This window comes from Ochlerotatus camptorhynchus, unplaced genomic scaffold (genome assembly GCF_037179485.1).
Source record: "Ochlerotatus camptorhynchus isolate MF236.1 unplaced genomic scaffold, CSIRO-AGI_Acam_v1.1 ptg000432l, whole genome shotgun sequence".
Lineage (NCBI taxonomy): Eukaryota > Metazoa > Arthropoda > Insecta > Diptera > Culicidae > Ochlerotatus > Ochlerotatus camptorhynchus.
In genome coordinates, this window is record NW_027040918.1 from 1,448,543 (window position 1) to 1,472,550 (window position 24,008).

General features: G+C 39.8%; 2 protein-coding genes across 3 annotated transcripts in view; one reads left to right on the top strand and one right to left on the bottom strand.

Moving 5' to 3' along the window:
- The window catches only part of LOC135711355 (uncharacterized), a 679,421-nt gene that overhangs the window by 295,080 nt on the left and 360,333 nt on the right, over positions 1–24,008 (top strand). The gene's annotated exons all lie outside the window — the stretch shown is intronic.
- LOC135711344 (opsin-1-like) lies at positions 1,978–3,232 on the bottom strand. The gene has a single exon (XM_065234138.1). The coding sequence runs from the start codon at positions 3,088–3,090 to the stop codon at positions 1,978–1,980; it is 1,113 nt and encodes a 370-aa protein (XP_065090210.1). The 5' UTR covers positions 3,091–3,232.

Sequence of the window (24,008 nt, forward strand, 5' to 3'; positions counted from 1 at the left end):
AATTCGCTTTGGGTGTAGATTCAGTCCTTAGAAAGCCAATAAAATCAAATTTGTGAGAAAATTAGCTCTCAGGAGTTCAATCTCTCGAAATCCCTCCTTTTTTACATAATCTGCACAAGCAATACTTTCCGCCCCGCCCCATTCATATAATTCGGAATGAAATCCTGTGAGGGGTGAATTGAATACACTTTAATACCAAAATGCACAAAACTTAAAAAGTCATAAAAAGTCAAAAAATCAAAATACACCTTTAAAAGTCGGGTAGATTAATTGAAAATACTCAAGTTGACAGTCCCTTGGATTCCCTTCATCAACTTTCTCTTTGAAATAAATACTACACATTTGATACGCTTACAAATAAAAAACGGAAAGAGTTAAGATAATTGATGATTGATCAATCAAAAGAACTAAATGTTCACATTTGTTCCATCCACTAGCGGTCCTACGTAAAGCTTCCGTTCGTTGCCCTAGGCACAGAATCTTCTACTTTTGACGTAGAACTACGTCTTTGTCGACTATACTGGGGTGCAAATCAAAAAATATGTGTGGTGAAGGAGTGTTAGGTTTTTAACGCTTGTAACTTTGTCATTTATAGATGAACATTAAATCCAAATACGCCAATCGATAGAATATTACATTACGAACCTGATGAAATAAATACTTTTCCAATTTTTCTGTAATTAAACTTTTGAAAATGTACAAATGATTATTTTATCACTGTTTTCATGAAATAAGCCTTTTTCCCAAACGCAGTCATCATAAACGAATACCATTTTTTTTCCTTTGGTTTGTTTTTTCCGTCGATCTTGTTTTCCGTGCTGAGCACCAATGCTACCGACGTGCCAGGAAGGCAGCTCCCACACCTGGACCCTACCTATCGACCCATCAACTCATGGAATGATAATGAGCATAGGCAGGAGAGCAGCACTGATTTATATCTTTTAAGGTTCAAGCAGAATGATGTGCACCCAAGTGGTATTCTAACGGCGCCGGTGGTGTAGTGGTAAGCGTGATTACCTCTCACCCCAGCAGGCCTGGGTTCAATACCAGTCGGCGCCGCTGGGATGTTCTGAGGCATAACATCTCTGATCACGCCTTCCTTCGGATGGGAAGTAAAGCCGTTGGTCCCCGGTTCATGAATTGATGGGTCGATAGGTAGGGTCCAGGTGTGGGAGCTGCCTTCCTGGCACGTCGGTAGCATTGGTGCTCAGCACGGAAAACAAGATCGACGGAAAAAAACAAAGGGAAAAAAAAATTTCCCAGCGGAATAGGTTTTGTAAAATGATAATGAAATCATAAACAAATTGAATTCGTTGAAAGGATGAAATAATTTTACAACATGTCCAAAACAAGTTGCTCAAGTCAGTCATATATTACTTGACATATGTTATAAATATCGATCCCAACTCTTGCGCTTTTTTCGTTATAAATTAGCTGTTTATAAGTGACTAAAGGTACATGTTTACAGCTGAGATTGTCATACATAAGTTAAATAAACCCGTTTAAGACAAAATGTGTTGCTTGGGAAGGGTATGTAACTTTCATGAAACAGGTTGCCTAAACTCATTAAGACATAGACAATATTCACAACCATCTAGCGAAATTTTTCGATTGAAACCAAGCTCAAGCCTGCAATCTCGTGATGTAGCTCAATTATTGCCAATCATCACTGCTTCAATATTGATTTTTATAGCTGTAATTTGAGGCTAATGAGCATTAATAAGAACACCCATATACCTTGCTTAGGGCCCATGCTTAAATAACGGAGAAAATATCTGACCAATTCTAAACTCCAACTGGTAGCAAATGCTTTTTTCGCCAATACGATTCAACCGTCAGTGCAGGATTTTTCACAACGAGTTCGACGGAATCCATCCACCCGATCAAAACAACCGTTTCGCAAATTGCTAACTTTATTCAGTAAAACTAACATAACAACACATCCGATTCAGCATTATCACAAGGTGGTTCTGGATCTTAAGCACATTCCGACTTTTCGGCCGATACTACGGTCGTGGCTTCGGAAGCCACTGACTGAGAGTCGTCGGCGGAATCCGTGCAAGACAGCGCCGGGAATTTCTGGTACAGGGCAGCTCGGTACTTTGGATGGCTGATACCGTACACTATCGGGTTGTACACGGCATTGGCCTTGGCGAACAGCGATCCCCAGATGGTGGCCAGCGGGCTGATGGGCGAAGACTTGAAGATACCGGTGAAGTTGATGATCAGATACGGAGTCCAGGCCATGAACCACAGCGAGATGGTGACCAGGGCGACCTTGGCCAGTTTCATTTCCGTGCTGGTGCTTTGGGCTTCCGACGATCGCAGCGAAGCAACGTTCATCTTCTTGGCCTGTTCGCGCATGTTCTTCTCGTGGGCAGACACGGCCTTGATGATGAAGACGTAGGAGTAGATGATCATCAGCAACGGGCCGAAGTAGACGAAGAACGAGTACACCAGAATGTACGAGCGGCTACTCCAGGTGTCGGTCAGATAATCAGTTCCACACGCGCTCATGTTGCCTTCTGGAACATACCGGTTCCAGCCGAAGAATGGAGCTATGGTCCAGGCCAGACTGGAGGCCCACACACACAGGATACGAACCAAAGCGCTGTTGTTGGTCAGAGGCTTGGCAGCCAGACCCTTGACGATAACATTGTAACGGTCGAACGCAATCAGAGTCATGGTCCAGATCGAGACGCAACCGAACAGTGATCCTAACATACCGTAGACTTCGCAAGCGAGAGGCCCGAAGACCCAGGTCTGGTAGTAGCAGTTGATCACCATTGGTGGTCCCATACAAAACATCATCAGGAAGTCCGAGAAGGCTAGATTGACCACTAGCAGGTTGGATGGGGTCCGGAGCGTCTTGGTGTTGGTGAAGATGTACACGACCATTCCATTACCGATTACCGAGATCAGGGCGAGGATGGCGATGGCAAATCCCAGCAACGAGTGCCACAGTGGGTTCATCGGCGGGAACTGATACCAATGGGCGTCCACCATGTGCAGCATATCGGCAGGGACTCTGTCCACCACGGTCAGATTGCTGATTGCCGATTGTGCCATCCACGCTCCGTACGAGGCCATGTTGTTGTAGATGAACAGACTTTCCTTTCACAAAAGTACTGAGGAACTTTTTCACACACCGTCACAGATGTTGTATCCAAGGTAAGCTGAAGAAAATCGCAACAACGGCGAACTACTTCAGACCTACTGTAGAACCAAAGAACGACTCGATTTGACTGGGCTATCCCTTCGGCTTATATAGTTATCATTCATCGGTGTAATCTAATTAGAGTAGTAGCACAAAACGTGAATTCATAATTTCATAAGTTAATCCCTGCCGAATTTCCGCTGTCGTACGTAATCGTTAGATTTGTCCTGTTCCTGTCCTTCCACACCGTGAATGTAACAAGCGTGAAAATCACACACCACTCATAATTGAAGCATTCTCCAAAAAGTCGTTAAACCGACGAGCACGGTCAATTGGCACCCAGCTGGGATCGCCATCGCCTATACCGCAAGGATTATCGATGCTAGCCTCACGGACATTTGCATAATCCCATTATTGTGAAATCAGGTCCGGCCCCAACCGGGCAGTTGATAACCATGTTCCAGCTCTCGTCAGGATGGTTAAGTCTGCACCAATCCTCCAATCGGCTGCGACCAGGAGTCAATTTTAATTTTTCAATTAAAACCAACTGGAGGTTAACCCAGCGGTTCCGAGAACAACACACGCCGCCAGCCCCATTTTCGATATTATCGGCCTTCGGCTGCATAGAGGGAGGAGTGAGAGCCCCATAAAACCGAACGAGCTGATAAGGTGGAGGAAATGAATTAATTTGCATTTCGTTAATCAACGTGAAATCCGCAGTGCAACTCACATTCCCTCTTCGTGGTTGGTTGATAGTGGGTTCAATGGCGGGTGCGGTCTCTTGTCGAGAACAATTTAAATTTACACTGTTATCGAGCACGCTAGTTGCATACAGCTGTAAGGATCAGCCCATCGCATGCATGAGTTGATTGCCAGTGCAAAATTGACGGTAGCCCCGGGACAATCTCTCTGTCGACAAATTTCAGACCTGCCTGCACCAGAAATCTTGAAATTGATGGATGCTTCGGTACTTGACAGGTTAATTGAAAATTTCAGATTTATTCAAGTTGTAAAAAAAAATCACCAAAATGTGATGTAAGCTCTCATGACTCCAGTGAGCTCTTTGGAATACAGCAAGCCCTCTACTCTGAACTCACACAAGCGACTTGGAGTTAAAGTCTAAAATCTTCGATCAGAGTTATTAGCCCTTGTATCTTTCGTGAATTATATAATATTAGATCGGGGTAAAATTTATTCTTTGGCAAACATCAACCAACAAAATGGAGACACACTCACCCTCATAGTATGCACAGTAACCAATCCATATATGCGATGGGTGGTACCGTCCGCTCACCGCTGTTTCTCGGCTATCCTTCAACCAATTACGCTTTATTGTATTTGATTAGTGGCAACCACAAACTAGTTATCTACAGAAAATCAGGTCAATTGGTTGAAGGACATATACCACCCACTGCATACATGGAGGGATTACTGTATTCACCGAGCTCTCATATACCTTTTCGTTGCACTTGGCTACCGCTTCCCATTAACATAATAACCAGTCGGTCCCACCCGGCGTGTAATCAAGTGAACGCAATATTTCCCAGAAGTTTTTCATCTTGCCTGACGGGACATATTTTCTCCGGTTCTCGGTCAAGTCGTTCGAAGAAGTGAGTATCATCGACCGGAATGCTTATCTTGGGCCTATTTTCCACATTGTATGTGCATGTGCGAACAAGACTGAACAAGGCTCGCTTTCAAGTACTCATGCAGCCTAAATAGGTATCTATCGTTTCGTTTCTGATGGCCAAAGTGCTGAACAGTACCGAGAAAGGGAGGCAGAGTTGGATCTTTGTGTTGACTCCGAATTAAAATTTCACTCATCGTACGTACATAGCTCCCAGAATGTTGTGAAGTGGGGACTCACTACATCAGCACGTATGTGCGTAAGCAAATTGAAATTTTGGCACATGTGAAACCAAGAGGACCCATTCTCGTTTGCCTTCCGGTTGATGGCTGGAGGGATATCCCGAGGAACAGATGGGGCAAAAAGGGATTATTTATTAAATTTTATACGCATCATTTGGCTGTTAGGACGAGTGAAAGTAATACAATTTGGTGAAAGAATAGAGCAGATGGCTCAAGGGTCCTTCAGGTTTCTGCAATATTCATGCGACCAGGGCAAAAGAGTTTACTGTTTGGAATGTTCTCATTTTCAAAAGTAAAAAAGAAACCGGAGACAGACAGCGTCGGTTCGAAGCATTCTGTGTCCGGGTGTGCTTTGCCAGCCAGCCAGCTTCCGATGATTAATGACGCCGAACCAAACGCAAACAACAATCACTTATCTCGTTTATCCGTATTATTCGTTTAGCTGTCATAATAAACAATAATGCTGACTGGCTGCCGCCGCTAGCTCTACAAAGGAGGATCCTTTCCATCTGTCGGTCTCCACTTTCATCTTATTGTGGCAGGGAAAATACATCTCCTGGACACGGGAAATCTCTCCCACAAATAAGCTCGGGCTTCGAGACGGAAGCCACTCCTAGGTAACGCAAAGCCCGAACCGAAACGAGACGAACCGTATCACCAACGCCGGTCCACATAATAGAGAATCTTCTACGGAAAGTGAGTTTCTCTGCAAAATATGACACAATCCACTCCCGGAGTTTTTGGCCGATGGCGACGACGACGACGACATACGTTTATCGAGTACTGCTGCTGCTGCTGTTGCAGCCAGGCATACACATAAATCCGTTTGTCCCGCCGTAAATCAAAATGTCCTGAGCTCCTGCTAGGCCTGCATATTAGTCGTTTTGGAAGCTCGAGAGCTTCGGTCAAATTTGGGCAACAATGACGACGGGGAACGCTTACCCACAGATAGACAGAGACATAGTAGGAGAATGATAGATTTATCGCCATCAGGGTAACGCAACTTTTGGTCTAAATCCAAGCCCAAATTCCCAAGCTCCAGGTCAACATTGACGCCGGCGCCGATGGTGTAGTGGTAAGCGTGACTGCTTTCTCACTCTAATGGGTCTAGGTTCAATCCCAGCCGAGGTCGGTGGGATTTAATCTCACATCAAGTAAAGCCGTTGGTCCCGGCTCATGTGTGTTGTTGAATGGGTGCGACATCCTATGCAGGTGTGCCGTCAATGGATGGCAATCGATGTCCGTCTGTGATTGGAACTAGATTGCGGAACAGAGACTAACGTTACATAAAGGAATGAAGAAGGAGGTCAGTATCGTCAGCTTCGGAAAGTGAGGATGAAGAGTTCGATACGCACAAAGGTGAAGCTAGGTAGCAAAGGTACGGATACATGAACCTTGGTTAACATCCAGAATCGATTTCAAAAACTTAAAAATAAAACAATGCGTTAAAGTGGAGCGAATTTCGACACTGTGATCAAAAGGGCGGACCAAATGACAAATTTTCACCGCTTACCAGTGTTGATAAAAATTATTCCTTCTACACTCAACTAAAGGTCCGTTTAGACTATCTGATTTCTTGGTCTGATTTTGATCGCCGCCATAATGAAAAATCTGCTCGAATTTACTTTCGACACACTTTGTCGAACTCCCCTGTTTGCTGCACGGTGAATGAGAACGACCCAAATTTGAGTTTAGTTCACTCATAATCGCCAAAAGTGCAGGAACTCAGCGATGAGTAAAATTTGTCTCATGGTTTCTTGTGGAAAACCTAAAAGATCTGCCAGAAAATGAGGAAATTGACGAAAATTTTATTCAGTCTCGCAGTAGTAGCAATAGACTGAGATTTAAATTTTTTTTAAATTCGAGATTTTTTCCCTGAAAAATCCTGGAAAAACCTGCGAAAACATGAGGCAAATTTACTCATCGCTGAGTTCCTGCACTTTTGGCAATTATGAGTGGACAAAACTCAAATTTGGGACGTTCTCAATCGCCGTGTGGTGTTCACACTGCTTGCACATGTCGAAAGAACTGTCAATTAAGATTTCAAAACAAAACTGTATCAGAAATCAAAAGTAAATGCTTCCATCATGAATTACCGAAAAATTGCTCTAGCTTCGGCAGGCGTATTTGCTTTTATTATTTTAAATAAAATGAGAAGGAGAAGGTGAACTTTGAGGAGATTGAAATGGTTGCTCAGGAGGAACACCGGCAGGGATCTGGCTCGTCTTGTCCTTCAAGAACTGCGATATGAAGATAAAATTGGATTTCAAAACTTCGCCAGGACCTCGATACCAACTTTCGACAAGCTAGTGGGAAAAGTTCTCTATAGATCTACATGATTCCTTGAGTAAGAACTCAATTCTGCACACTTCTTTGAAGACCTTCGGACGTCCCTGAAGTTTTGTTTCTATTCTCCGGTGAAATATCTTTAAAGATCAACAAACTTTCCTGAAGATCTGAAAATTTCTCGGTAGTTCTTTAAAGTTCTATGTGTTCTTCAGAAGATCTGCAAATTTTCCTAAAAATCTTTAAAGTTCCTGAATCCCTGAAAATTTAAGATCCTTAAAGATCATCAATTATCTCTGATGCTCACAAAATTTCTAGTAATGTACGAACTTCTCGTGATTTAATTAATATCTGCAAATATCTCTGAACATCTACACAATTTCCTAAAGAATTAAAAGGTTTTCTAGAAATTTTTGAGCTTTCTGGAAGTTTTAGGAAATTTTCTGAAATTTAATTTTCTTTTTTTCTGAAGTTGTGCAAATATCTCTAAAGATCAGCGAACTTACCTGAAGTTCTGTAAATTTCTCTTAAAATCCAAGAACCGCAATAAAAATCTTCGGAAGTTCCTAAAAACAAACTAACTACTCTGAAGTTCAATAAATTTCTCAGTAGATCTCCGAACTTTTCTAAAGTTCTGTAAAGTTCTTTGTGGATTCTTGAATTTCCAAAAAGTTCTTCAGATCTATCAGAAATTCTTTGAAATTCCCCAAAACTCTACAAAATACACTGGAACCTCCATTTACGAACCAAAACGGGGGTTCGTAAATCGAATAAGTGCGTAAAAAAAACCTCGTTATTTGGGATTTACTTCGTAAAAAGAAAACTCGTTATTTGAGATTTACTTCGTAAAAAGAAAACTCGTTATTTGGGATTTACTTCGTAAAAAAAGGGTTTTTGAAAATATTGTCAAATACCCCACAATATGGGTATTTTTGGAATCGGAGTGACGTGTAGGGACCGGATATCGATGTCTGATGCCATTTTGAAATCCAAGATGGCGACTTCCGGTTACAGAAAAACTTGGAAATTCTGCCAAATACCCCCACAATATGGGTATTTTTGGAATCAGGGTGATGTGCAGGGACCAGAAATCAATATCTGACGCCATTTTGAAATCCAAGATGGTGGCTTCCAGTTACATAAAAACTTGGGAATTCTAACATATACCCCACAAAATGTGTATTTTTGGAATCGGAGTGACGTGTATGGACCGGATATCGATATCTGACGTTATTTCGAAATCCGAGATGGCGACTTCCGGTTACAGAAAAACTTGGAAATTCTGTCAAATAGCCCAAAATATGGGTATTTTTGGAATCGAAGTGACGTGTAGGGACCGGAAATCGATGTGTGACGCAATTTTTTAATCCAAGATAGCGGCTTCCGGTTACAGGAAAACAGAAAAATACCGTTATAATTGCTTATCTTTTGACAGATACGCGTATTTCGTCTACTACTTGCAGACTTCATCAGTGCCAAGTACTCAACACCACTCCACTTGGCACTGATGAAGTCTGCAAGTAGTAGACGAAATACGCGTATCTGTCAAAAGATAAGCAATTATAACGGAATTAAAAGGAAATAAACCAACCCACTCAAAGCTCTTCATAAAGAGATTCCGTTAAGAGGTTCGACAAATTTAAAGGATTAGAAAAATACCGTTAAATACACAACAATATGGATATTTTTGGAATCGGAGTAACCTATGAGAACCGAGAATCCATGTCTGACGCCATTTCGAAATCCAAGATGGTAACATCCGGTTACAGAAACACTGGGAAATACTGTCAAATACCCCACAATATGGGTTTTTTGGAATCGGGGTGACTTATTAGGACTGAAAACTCATGTATGACGCCATTTTGAAATTTAATATGGTGACTTCCGACTACACAAAAATCATGTTAAATAACCTACAATACGGGTATCTTAAGAATCCGGGTGACGTGGTGGTATTTTCCATTTTTTCTGTAACCGAAGCCGCCATCTTGGATTTCGAAATGACGTCATACATGAATTTCCGGTTCTTACACGTCACTCCAATTCCAAAAATACACATATTGTTTGGTATATGACAGAATTTCCAAGTTTTTCTGTAACTGGAAGCCACCATCTTGGATTTCAAAATGGCGTCAGACATCAATTTTCGGTCCCTAAACGTCACTCCGATTTCAAAAATACCCATATTGTGGGGTATTTGGCATAATTCCCAAGTTTTTCTGTAACCGGAAGTCGCCATGTTGGATTTCAAAATGGTGTCAGATATCGATTTCCGGTCCCTATACATCACTCCGATTCCAAAAATACCCATAGTGTGGGCTATTTTACAGTATTTCGAAGTTTTTCTGTAACCGGTAGTCACCGTCTTGTATTGAAAAATGGCGTCAGATATCGATTTCTGGTCCCTGCACATCACCCTGATTCCATAAATACCCATATTGTGGGGTATTTGGCAAAATTTTCAAGTTTTTCTGTAACCGGAAGTCGCCATCTTGAATTTCAAAACGGGGTCAGACATCGATTTTCGGTCCCTTCACGTCACTCCGATTCCAAAAATACCCATTTTGTGTTGTATATGGCAGAATGTCCTAGTTTTTCTGTAACCGGAAGCCGCCATCTTGGATTTCAAGATGACGTCAAACATAGATTTCCAGCTCCTACACGTCACTCCGATTCCAAATATACCCATATTGTGGGGTATTGAAAGTATCTTCCAGTTTTTCATGAACCGGATGCCGCCATCTTGGATTTCAAAATGGCGTCAGACATGGGTTTCCGGTTCCTACGTCTCACTCCGATTTCAAAGATACCCATATTGTGGTATATTTCATAATTTTTCCCAGATTCCCATAATCGAAAAAAAAACCTCGTTATTTGGGATTTACTTCGTAAAAAGAGGGACGTAAATTGAATACTGCGTAAAGAAAAGACTTCGTAAACGGAGGTTTCAGTGTATCTGAAAATATTTTAGCTTCACTGAAGTTTAAAAAATTTATCTGAAGAATTACGAATTTCTCTGAAGTTGGGTAAATACTTCTAAAGATCGGCGAACTTTCCCGAAGCTCTGCGAGTTTTGCTGAACTTTTGCATTTTTTTCTGAAAACTTGCGAATTGTCTGGCGTTCTGCAGACTTCTCTTAAGGTCAACTGACTTCTCTGAAGTTCTTCAGATCTATTTATTTACAACTTCTGTGGAGTTCTGCAAAATCTTGGACTTTTGAACTTCGCTGCTATTTGTTTTTGGAAGTGACAACTTTTCTGACATTTTATGAATTTTTCGGAAGATCTCACATTTTTCTGAAACTGTGGAGCTTTCTGAAAAATTCCTGCAAATATCTTTAATGTTCTGTAAAATTGTCTGAAGCTCCGTAGTTCTATTCTCAAGATCTACACACAAAACAAATCTTAAGGCTCAATAAATTTCTCAGTAGATCTGCAAACTTCTTTCTGAAGTTTTTTAAATTCCTCTGCAGGCTCTTGGGCTACTCTGAAGATCTGAAAATTTCTCTGAAGATCTTCTCAATTACCTTAAGTTCTCAAATATTTCTGAAAATATTTGAACTTCCTTGAAGTTTTAAATTTTTCTCTCAAGATCTACAAATTTACCTGAAATCGTATAAATATTTTCTTTAATTGCTGATCTTCCCTGAAGTTCTGAAAATTTTACTGAAGGTCTATGGCCATTCTTGTGATTTTTTCAGAAGTTGTGTAATTTTTGCTTTGTTCTGAAGATTTGCGAACTTTTCTGATGTTGAAATTTTTTTCATTGGATCTCAAAACTTCTGTGAAATACTTTATATTTAACTGTAGATTCTTGGACTTGTCTGAAGTTATGCCAATTTCCCTGACGATTTGCAAAATTTCGCTTACAGTTTAACAAATTTGTGATTTTTTTTTATGAATTTCTGTAAATTACTTTTAATTTTTGTAAAATTTGCTGAAGTTTTGCAGTTTGTGTTATTAAGATCTCCGGACGTCTCTCTGAAGCTTTGCTTTCTGGCATGCTTATTCTTATACAATACATGCTTTGTATTATATAAACACTGTTTTGTTGACCATGCCAAGATCAAAGCCATTACGGCATCTCGGCCAATCAGACTGGAAAATAAAAATCAGTCAAACCATACACAGGACATTATTGAATAGTGGAATCGGTTTACCTTCACTAACAAAAAAACCATACCCGAACGATAACCAAAATGATTGAAATATTCCACAAATTGTTTGGACGATACCCTGAACAATTCGTTAAGCAAAATACACATTTTATTAATTTTAGAAAAAAAAATCAATATTTTCGCCTAACTTGCGGCTGTTTTGCTGGATGAGTCGAATGAAAATTCAACGCAAACCTTTTTCGTTTGATAAATCAAACGTCAAATCTAATCATCCTGTGGAAAAAGTTTGAACGCATCCAAACATTGCATCCGACAAAATTATCGAGCAGTTTGCTCGAATCAGATAGTCTAATCGTATCTTTAGCTGAAACGGAGACAACCTTAACATATAGACCAACTATTTGCATGAATCTGAATTTTGACATAACAACACCGACAAACCGACATGAAACTTAAACTTAACTCTTGATCGAGAATCCATAACGGCCGATTCAAATGTGCAGCGATCCCATCTGTCAAATCCATAGAACTGTTATATACTGAACTGAACTAGATAAATTTTTTTTTTTTTTTTATTTTAATTTATTTGTACAGGCTCAATCGAATAAACTTTACAGAGCCGAGTTATCTTTTGCATTATACATGATTAATGTCTTAAATCTAGAGTTAAAGGAATTGAACCGATTACTCGCGGTCGTCTCGAGGTTAGTGGAGATTTACAATTTTTTGGATGGGGAAAGGGAGAAGGAGGTTTGAAATATGATTTATTATACAAATATTTAATTAATCCTAAAACATGAACTTATTTCTATTCATCTTGAAAACAAACATAAAAAAAACTACACGCACAATACACAAACTAAACACAAGGTTAATCAAACTTACAATCTAAGGTTAGTATTCTTAAAGTAAACATATATGAGTTTCATAAACTCCAGATCACGTCTAGCCAAAATATCCCGAACTGAAACATTAGGTTGTCTACCTCGAGCCCGAAGGGAATCGCACAGCTCAGATCTGACTCCACGATGCTCAGCACAAGACCAAAGGATGTGATCGGCGTCTTGGTAACCCTGTCCACATTCACAGAGATAGAACTAGATAAAAATAATTTGTCCGAAATAGATTAGACACGAACCAACTCATAAATTGTGTACGCGTGTTCGTGGCTAGGATACATATTTTCCGCGAATACGACGGCAGATGTCAGTTTTGGGCTTTGATCAGAAATTTCTTTGTAACTTGTATGATCCATTCATGTCGGTTTGTCGGTGATAACAACATTATCTTGATCAAGGCAACCTCTTAGTATCGTACACGGCGAATTAGAACGACCCAAATTTGAGTTTAGTTCACTCATAATCGCCAAAAGCAAGGTTGCAAAGACTCATTTCAGCTAAAACAATGTTTTTCTAAATTATGAAATAATTAGATGCCATGATCAAATTTTGAATTGGTAGGATACAAGAAGAGGTTGCAAAGAATGTGTTTGACATATTAAACCTGTTTATTTCACTTCATGAGAGTCACAATCAGCGATTTTTCACAAACTCACTCACTCACTCACTCACTCACTCAGCGATCAGCAAATCGCTGATTGTGACTCATAGAAAGCAAAATTTACAGGTTTTATGTTTCCAACGCATACTTTGTAACCTCTTCTTGTAAGTTACAAGTAAAATATGCCATCATACCATCTTTTGGTTTTATTATTCCGAAAAACATTATTTTAGCTGAAATGAGTCTTTGCAACCTTGGCCAAAAGTGCAGGAGCTCAGCGATGAGTAAATTTGCCTAATGTTAGGGTAGTTCCGCTGAAGAACGGCAGTATGAAAATTGAATTGAAGTTGAAAATGAGCGAAGGGCCATTAATGCGACAGTACAAAGTCAAACACACACTTCTTTACCTATTTAACTCATACAATGGATGAGGAGTATTTCTTCAAATCTACAGGCAAAAAGTGCCCGTTTGACTTGCTCATATTCTATCTGCGGCTGTGGAATAGTTCTAGCGACTTTTCATCGGTATATGATTGTACAGCAACCAACAACCACCCTACTGCTTTCTCTCTGAGATGACTACGTTGGTCAGGACCAGAGCTGGCAATCGAATTGTTTGTCATTTCAGAACGTGACAGTGTTAAGATCATCGTAATTACAAGCTCATTTATTGCTATTAAAGTTACTTGTACGATTACATACAGTTGCGATTACATACGGTTTAAACTAAAGTTTTTTTTTTAAAGTGTGAACCGGTCAAAAATTGGTCGATTCAAATTTTGCGATTTTTTCTAATAGAGCATTTGAAATAAAAATAAACACCCCTCATTTTGTATGTCTGTCCGTTCGGAATGTTGCATCTAATTTGGTTTTTGCCATTTTCAATTCAGTTGTCAAAATGGTGTTGAAGCAAGAGGAACAGCGTATCAAAATTTTGCTCTCCCATAAGTGAAATCCAAACTATTCCCACGCAGATTGATTGCGTCAGAAATTTGATTGTGTTATAATGAACGATGTACGTCATGAAGTAATGAAATTAGGTTGCTAGCGGAATGGTTAAATAAAACAGGAAAAAGGTTATCTTCCATTTAATTCCACTTAATTAATTTTGGTATCCATGACAGATACGTATTTCGACTACAATGTGCAGTCTTCATCACTGTCATTCCCACTAAAGAACTTATCAAAATCTAACCCCCTTAAGTACTCATCCCTTAGGCATAAAAGTCAAGATCACAGGTATAAAAATGAAACTACAATGTGTTGAATCGGAACCTACCTAACTAATAAAAACCAAAGATTTAAGCAAACTAAAGGTGAAAAATCTATTCACCTAAAGTGGGAATGATACTGATGAAGGCACATTGTAGTCGAAATACGTATCTGTCATGGATACCAAAATTAATTAAGTGGAATTAAATGGAAGATAACCCTTTTTGCTGTTTTATTATGTACGTCAATTAGAATTTCTAGCAGCTCCCAGGTCAAGAGTTTACACGTTTCGTGATAACTGGCATTGTCAACCAAAATATTTATGAAAAGAAATGTTTGAAAAAATGATTGTTGTCTTTTTGGTTGATCTGCGTTCGTTCACGTTTCTGCTGAGAAGCGAAGCAAGCTGGTACCGAAGGCGGAGAAGTTAACATTAGTCGGTTATTCCGAGTGTCACAAGCCGTTCCGGTTCATCGATAAAGCAACGAAGAAGGACGTAATCAGCTGTGATGTTCGATTCGTTGAAATGGAGGTTGATTTCGAAACGAGTCACCGAGTATTGTGGAATACGAGTCTGAAGTATCGCAGGAAACTCCAGAAGAGGAAGAAAATCCGATGATGACGAGCCGGTTCAGAAGACGTGTCGGCAGTAAATGGATATTCAAGCGCAAACTCTATGAGGACGGCAACATTGTTCGGTACAAGGCGCGTCTGGTTGCGCAAGGATTTTCCCAGAAGTATGGAACAGACTTCGACGGTGGTGCGGCAGGTAACATTTAGGATACTGCTGACAATTGCCAGTGAACGGAGCATGCTGGTGAAACATGCGGACGTGAAGACCGCATATCTCCCAGTGATCTGGACGAAACGATTTTCATGCGGCAACCGCCAGGCTACGAAGCTGGTGGTGTGGATGCGGTATGTCTGTTGCAGAAAACCTTGTACGGCCTCAAACAAGTGGGACATGTTTGGAACAAAAAACTGGACGGCGTATTAAAGCATTTTGGTTTCACACAGTCAGCAAATGATCCATTTTTATACGTGCGACGTCGAGACAAGCAATTCACGTATTTAGTCATCTACGTGGACGATGTGGTCATCGCTTGCCACACTGAAGATGAGTACAACGAGTTCATCGCAGCCCTTAACCGCAGCTTTCCGGTAACATCGTTGGGAGACATCCACCATTTCATGGGCATCCAAGTGCGATGCAACGAGAAGGAGTTTTCTCTCAACCAGCGGGCTTACATCCAGAAGTTGTTGGAGCGTTTTGGGTTGACTGACGCTAAGGTATCGAAGATTCCTTTGGTCCCTGGCCACCTGCAACAAAAGGAGGTGGTGGTGGATAAGTTGACGAAACCATTAGCCAACCTGAAATTGAAGGGATTTTGAGAGGCAGCTGGAGTACACCGAAAATAGTTTTCATGTAGCTTCCATTGGAAACGCAAATGATTTTCATCCATAAACAAAAGCAATGGAATTCATCTGAATTTCACATAACATTTATGCGATCGCGTTAATTTTATATAATTTTACATATGAATTTCATCGGCCTCATAATATTCATGTGATTTTGTGTTGAATTTAAAGCTTTGTGATCACATGAAAGCTATGTGAAATTCACATGGTTTTCATGCATTAGATATGTGATAAATTTTTTGAGTGTACAACCGTCGAGGAGGAGTGTTGAAGATGAAGCTACTGAAGATTCCAGCAAGCCATGAATTAGTTGCTAAAAGCGTGTTTAATTGTGTTCAGTAAAATTTTCATTCTGTTCTTGACCGTCGATGAAACAAGTTCATTTCATTCTTCTGTCCGACCTACAGCATATTCCCATAGTAAGAACATAGAAGATTCAAAATTTACTGAGATTATCCGGAAAGTTAAGAGAACTTTAGAAAAAAAAATCAGAAACTGCTCTGAACATTCAGAAAATGTCGGGAAGTTTTAGAGATCTTTAGGCAATTTTATTAAACTTCAGGATAATTCCAGGAACATCATCAGAAGAAAGTGTGCACACAAATGTTAGCAAGAAGTTCCGAGGAATGAAAGGAAATACCGAGTATTTCGAGGAAGCATCACGACCAGACTGGGGGATAAAAAGGGAACTTCCGTAAAATTTTGGGCATATCAGCTTCAAGGAAGCTGAAGTAGCTTTTAAGTTCTATGACAGTTATATGACTTCAGGAATATCCAGAAAACTTCAGAGATCTCTATGTCAAGAGAAGTCTGCAGAACTTTAGGAGAATTGTGAAACCTTTCAAGAAAGATGATTCTGGAGATCTCCAAGGAAACTCAGAGATCTTAAGAGCAGTTTCAAAAACTTCAGGATAGAACAGACTTTCTGGGAAGTTTAAAGGCCCGTAGTTTTTGGGAGAGAATAAAGATAAGAGTATCAGGAATTTTTTTAAATCCTGAAAATGAATATTTTAAGAGGGAAGACATTTGAAGATATTTTGTCGATACCGTTGAATATTTTTGCTTAAGCCTTCTGACATCCTTGAGCAACGCTCTTGCAGAAGTCGGTAGAATTGATTCCTGAGCTGTTTCTTCTTCTTTGGCTTTATTTCGTTGCTAATGGGGATTGATGTCGGCTCTCAACTTCGTTCTCTTTGAGCAGTTCCACGGTTACAAAAAGAGAGATTTCTAAACCTGTACTATTTGTGCATTATTATTATTGTTTAGCTACAGCTGCCTCCAACATGACCTTGCTTTATACTTGGGGACCGGTCTGGTACAACATACAACTCTTCACAAAGAGCTCTTCCAGGCCAAAAAGCAGAACACATAATTGACTCGGACTTCTCCGAATTGCATGATTTTTTTCTGCTAAAATTCCGCCATTTTGGATCTTATATTTATTTTCAAAATGGCGTCTTTGACATTTTTCAATAAACCGTAGCATGAAAAAGTCATTTCTGGTCGACATGACGTCCTAGACAAAGTTGTAGTGACAAGTAAAGAGTTTATGGGAAAACTATACACGGTAATTGTTTTTTTTTTTTGTAATGTTGAGTAAAACTAAGTCAATTATTATATTTCATTTAAAAAAAATTCATAAAAAATGCAAACTTTTGGAATAGGTCTAAATACATCTAATTTGGGCCCGTTGGCGTAACTAATGGGGGTGCCAGTGGGGCCAGACCCCCTCCAGAATTTTCAGTGTTTGTTTTTGACTCACCGATATTTTTTCAAGCTTGTTAAGTTCAATGCTGCTATTTAACAGTGATAATAAAATTGGACCACCAACAAAGATATTTAAAGTCCTTTACGTTGTTTACTTTTGTTACAAGAAACAATTTTGAGAAATTATATTATATCAAATCGATGGCAATAAGACGTGTTCAGGCTCTACAAATTGGCCATGAGCCCAGGAATTTATATTTATCTTGTGGGAACTTTGTAAAACTTCAAATAAAAGTTCAGGGAAGATCGTAGAAATTACGTAAACTTAAAGGAACATTATTTTATTTTAGGGAAGCTCTACATAATTTCAGTTTTTTTTTATCCTCATGGACTTGGAATAGTTGTGGAAATTCAATAGCAAGCTTTGTAGAAGATTTTCGAACTTCTTAGCATTTTGAGGAGCTGCGTAAATCTTCATATAAGTGTAAGGAATTTTGAAAAAGTTCAGGGATTTTTTTTAAAGATCTAAAAATAGTTCAATAAACTTCTAAGAACTTCAGGGATCTGCACCTCAGTTTAGGGAACTTCGTTGCAGTTTTTCAGAGATCTTACTCCAAAAACGCTCCATAAACTTCTTGGAGGTTTTGGGAACTTCGCTAAATTCAAGAAACTTTGTAGGTGTTCAAGAATATTTGTAGATGTGTTAGGTGTCTTTCCAGAAGTGCAAAGATGTTCAGAGATCTTTGTAGAATTTAAAGAAATGGAAAAAAAATATGGAATGTGGAATAAATTCAGGGAACTTCGTAGAAGTTGAAGAAATTTTGTAAAACCTAAGTTTTGTAGATGTTCAGGAAACGTTGCATAAGTTACAGGATATGCTTTCAAACATCCTTCCTAGACATCAGGAAATATTCGAAAGATCTCCATATAGTCCAACATATTAGTAAAGTTCACTGGACATTTGGTAGGTTGTAGGTTGATCAGAAAGTATTCAAAAGTTTTGATTTTATGGCCATATTTGTACAGGGAAGACCCGTGCCTTGGTGTTTTAGGTATATTGTCACAAATTTGCACTCCAGCAGCTAAATACCGGGCAGAGATTTCAATTTCTGGATGTACCTAATATGTATAAATTTATTTCTTTTCGAATATCATTTTTTTATTAGTTACAAAATCTTGAAAACATATGGGTTTGGGATCACAAAACTATTTTTATTTTAACATTAACAATGTTAAGGATTGTGCATCTGCAGCTTATGCATGTACGTAATTAATGGATTTGTTAGTTATTTCGACGCTTTTTAACAATTCTTGACATTTACCATTTTTTAAATAATTTCTTGCTAAAAATCAACAGCATTGCTATCGATGCGTAGAAATATTGCTGATCGATTGGTGATAAAATTATTGAAATTGGTCCAGGAGCAGCTGAGTTATTAACGTGCAAAATCTTTCATAATTTCGTTACATGTTCCATTTTCAATTTTCACAAAGTTTTCCCCCACATAGAAATACGTCCTAAATGTATTAAATTTTATTCTGTGTGCACTTTACCTTTAAACAGCCAGAATTTTATAAAGTTTTAAAATTCAAACTCCTAGAATTTAATTTTGGTTCCTATGTCTGAGATTTGACTGCTCAATAAATTCAACTGCTTGTTACGAAATTCATGCAATTACCTAACCCTCAGAATTTTCTTAAGTTTGAGATGCTTACATTTACAAGATCCAGACTGTGATTTTATTACAAAAAAACATGAACAAACGATCATTACTTGTTCAAAGGTCACAATCGTTGTTATGGAATAAATATAATCAAATTTATTGTTTCACCATTAAAATAAAAGTAAGCCTCAATGTCATATTATTGGTCACAGAAAAAAAAATTACCCAAAAATGAGTTGCCTTGGACGCAATTTGAGTGAGTTTTTAATAACCCGTAGTTTTGCAAAATTAAAAAAGTGTAGAAGGCCCCCCTTCGGTCTCCTCCAGATAAATTTTCTAGAGCTACGCCAATGTTTGGGCCTAAATATAAATTTAGCAATCGACTAAATTTTCAATAGCAATTTAAATACATCCATTAGTACCGTCCCACTGACGCGTTCATCTAGATAAAATTGATAAATAGCAGACTTTTAGCGATGAGTCCAATCCTAATCCTTATCCCAAACATACCAACATTATAGCCATTTCCCTTATATAAACTCGTGGCCACTTAAAAATTGACAAATATTTAAAACCATGGACAATTGACTTGATCGTGCTACAATATACTGAAAAACGGCAAAGATGCAATTTTGAATGGCCAAATATTTCCAGAAATGTGAATGAGTGCCCATAACACACAATTATGCAAAGTTTTATGCTAATCGGAGATGGACGAATTTTTTCCCGATTCGTCATTTGGCGTGGAATTACTCCACAACCTAACCGACATGATACGGTTTTTACCCTTGTTTATAATTTCAAGCTTGATGCAGCCGAATCAAGTCAGCACGACGAGGTAATCGAGCGCGCTAAAAGAGCAAGCAAGTCAAGCGGAGGTGGCCGGCGCTAGTTGGCAACATTCATGATTCTTCCCGCGCTCTAATGGGTATACCTTACACAAGCAAACACCCACACACATACACATCGTTGTTCAAGTTTGCTGATATGAAAGCCGAAAGCATAACTTTTTCCTGCTGGCTTGGCAGGTTCCGGTGTGTACACAGTAGCTATATCTACATTTTGAAAGAAGCACTTAACCCCATTTTCTGACTTTTTTTTTCGGCTAGGCATGGGCGAGCTCTTTGCCTTGGCTGCTTGGCCCAGACACCACCCGTCACCGGTAGTCAGATCCCAAAGCTCCGTTTTGGCTCGGTTGCTGTCAGGAAGAGGCTCGTCTTTTTCACTATTTTTTTCGTCTGCTAGTCGAACGGAGCCAACACCAGCGCAGTGAACATTCATATACCGTTGGTACCTACATGCTGTTAGTTAAATATTTTTTCGCTTCATTTATTCACGGGATGTTAGGCTTCGTTTTTCCCATTCTGTCGGCCAGGAGATCCGGTTGGCTTAATATCGTCTGCTGGATGGTTTGTTTTCTCAGCAAATTCCATTCTTTTTTGTGTCGAAGATTTTATTTGGGAATTATGGATGAGTGTGTTTTGCAGCTACCAAGAGAAATGATGTAAGGGCAGAACTATATTTACAGTATTCCGGTGAACTCGGCTCGGGCTCATAATCTTCGGAGCAATTTATCTCATCAAACAAAGGATACACATTTCGAGCTGCAGGCTCAGAAGCCAGACGTACTTCCCGGGATGAATGAATAAGGCAACTAATCAGAACTAATCACGATCCTATCCAACAAATGTGGCTAACGATAGGCCTTTTACTGATGGGACCAGTTGGTCAAACCGACGACGATCCATGCGCTTCATCATATCGTGTGGGAAGGAAATCACTTTCCGAGAGACATGTGTTTCTGATGAACGTCATCTTATGTCCGAACGAAGGAGGGAAAGATTGACCACGCACCAAAGTGGTCCAAGGCAAGCCCTATGTAATGGAGCAATGATATTATCCTTTTCTGCTTTGTCTTATGGATTTTTGCCGGTTGTTATGAGTGGGCAGAGCGATGCCATGGCTGGTGATTCCTGCAAGAGTCAGCCGCAGTGGAACGCATTTTGACCGAGAGCGTGTCCACTAGACTGATGCAAAATTTTAACTAGTTTGGTTATAAATTGGCAGTGCACAAACCATTTGAAGTTTGTATGGGAATTGGGAATTGCTATGGGAAATACAATCGTTTTGTCCATTGCCTTCTACCTATTTTCTTTAATGCTCTGAGGGAAAGTTTGATAGTAGAAAATTTTCTCAACTACTTTGCTGAACATAATTTTTTTTAGTAAATCGACAAGTCAAATAGGTGTTAATTATTTAAGAGATTGGTGACATGACATGATCAAAAAGCTGCTTTGTGCACACTGTATTGTGCTATGATTTTTCTGCTCAGTGTTCACTCAGCTGTCAACAGAAGCAGGCCACTCTAGATATGTGTCACGCGATCGTCTGTTTACTCGGCAGCAACCATTGCATTGTGTGGTCCTCCTCATTGTTCTTCATCAGCAGTTCTTTCGGTCGATGCGTCGTCGACTTTGAAAAGCAACCGTTTCGTGATGAGTGGGTGAGTGCTGACCACGTTCTGCGTCCATTGCTACAATGGAAGCGCTCTGCCCCCGTTGTTTTTATTGTGTTGTACCTTTTGACTCTAGTTTTACGGTGTGTTGTACGGTGAACAAGAATCCTCGGCTCTGTGAAGTTAATTCGATTGAGCCTTATCAAATAAATGAACGAACAAAAAAAATGTCTGCTCTATTTCACGTGCCAGAGACACCAATGTTGCCTGCTAAGCAGTTGTTTAAGCATGATCATGATACATCAGCACTTTGAATCAATAATAACTTATATTTTTTACAGTGGTCTTGAGATAAGTTGTTGCTGAGAAGATTTTTTATACAAGCTCAGTTATAAAAAAAGTATTCACATAAAAAATTGTGAATTGTTAGAGAAAATTGAAGAAGAAGTTTGCTTTTACCATAGTAAAATGCCCATATCAAATGGTTAGACCACAGTCAGTTTTTAACTAAATGAGTTTAAATTTGAGGAGGACGATCTGGACCCGATCGGAAACCAACTGAGCACTGTGGAGCATAAATTTCATATTTTGCACCCGTCTATCGTCCACGTGTATGTGTTGCGCCGTTTTTCCTGGAAACGGTTATCTCTCATTGATAATAGTCGTCTTGGATTTGGCTGAATGCAACGATAAATTCTGCTACTAAGTGAAGCTAGGGGTAAGGAGTTAAAGACTGAAACGCGCAAAAATTGGTCGACAAAAAAATCGTTTATTTCAGTCAAAATTCATATCACAAAAATCTTCTTATTTTTCTATTGGTAGTTCAATTCATATTTTTAAAGGAAAAAGTGTTCGTTTATTCTGCCGTGCCTTCCGTTTTACCCCTTCCATTAAATTTTGCACATTGGTCTTGTTAGCAATAAATACGAACACCCAGGATTAAGAATATAACAGTTTCAAGTTTGTTGGCAGAGTGTATACACTACGACGTAGCTCTCTTATCACCTATCCGTCTGATAGAGTGAGCGAAAGGATATCAATAGGCTTTTTCAATTCGTTTCTAGGTCGTGTTTGCTATCAGACTCTGTGCAGATTATATAACCAGTATAGAATAGCCAGGCCAGTTCAGTTCAATAAAGATCGCCAACCTAAGAGCACTTTTTCGCTAATAAACCAGTTTTCTAGTTTTCGAATCGGATACCGAGCCAATCTAGTTTCATTTCTTTTCGTACATTTAATGGTCCTTCGAACCGGATTGATTGGAGTCGGTGTAATTGCAAAGTTTTCGGTTTGCGACAAAGGTTTGTGGTGAAATTCACGTTATCTGCATCAGCAGTAAAAATTAGTTTCGCGCTGGTCGAAAGTAAAAGTACCGCGAACGTCATCGTGTTGAAGTGTCGTGAATATTAAGGTGGAACAAACTCACTGTGCTAGCTAGTGATAAAATCCCAAGGGATAGACTGAACGTGAAAAGAATTAAAGGTTGCAAAGTGAACTCCGCTTGGATCGGAAAAGGAGCTATAGTTGGGTGGAATTGGCCAAAGTACAACCACACAGCAACCACCACAAGTCAGACTCAATCTCAAATCCAAACTGCTCAAACTACGACTCAACCAAACGCGAATAAGACTTCCTCGCAAACTCTTCCCGTTGAAGGTCAACAGTTAGCCACTGGTTCGCTCAGTTATTGCTCCACCTCCTTGGCTACCAACTTTCATCGAATTCCATCGACTATGTTGCTGCAAACGGCTCTCGTAAAGGTCATTGGCTCTTCTAGGAATATTATGTGGGGTAGAGCGTTGCTCGATCCTGCCTCACAACTGAACATCCTATCGGAGAACTTAGCTCAACGATTGCAGCTGCCAAGGGTCAAGGATTATCACACCATCGGAGGTATCGGACAGTCTACCATTGTGTCTACCCACTCCATCACAGTCGAGATCCAGTCACATTGCTGCAGCTACCGTACACACCTGAAGTTTCACGTGCTGAGTTCCGTGACACGGGAGCTGCCTTCAACCAACATTGAAGTCAAGGAGTGGCATTGGCCTACTGACATCGTGCTTGCTGATCCACAATTCAATAAACCAGGGGTTGTAGATATGATTATAGGAGTGGATAGCTACTGTGATCTTCTTCTCGATGGATTCATCCGCCTCGGTGCGGGACCACCTTGACCATCAAGCTTCGCGTACTGTTCGACGCCTCTTGCGTCACTGATACTGGCATTTCCCTGAATCACACGCTTATGGTAGGGCCAGTGGTGCAAGATGATCTTGTATCCCTAATTCTGCGTTGGCGAATTCATCGGTACGTCATTATTGCTGACATAGACAAAATGTACCGTCAAATCTTGATGAATCCTGCCTACCAATGTCTTCAGAGGATACTCTGGCGAGAGGACGCTTCGGGGCCTATTCTAATCTTCAAGCTGACGACGGTGACTTATGGAACCTCTTCGGCACCATATCTGGCCACTCGATGTTTGTACGAGCTCTCCAAGGTGGGTCATCAGTCGAACCCTTATGCCGCGGAAGTTGTAGGTAAAGACTTCTACATGGATGATCTGCTTACGGGATGTAACGATGTCGAGGCGGGAAAGATCTTGTGTACCCAACTACT

Bases quoted from the DNA above. Each gene is read 5' to 3' on its own strand.
- LOC135711344 (XM_065234138.1), bottom strand. From the start codon at position 3,090: ATGGCCTCGTACGGAGCGTGGATGGCACAATCGGCAATCAGCAATCTG.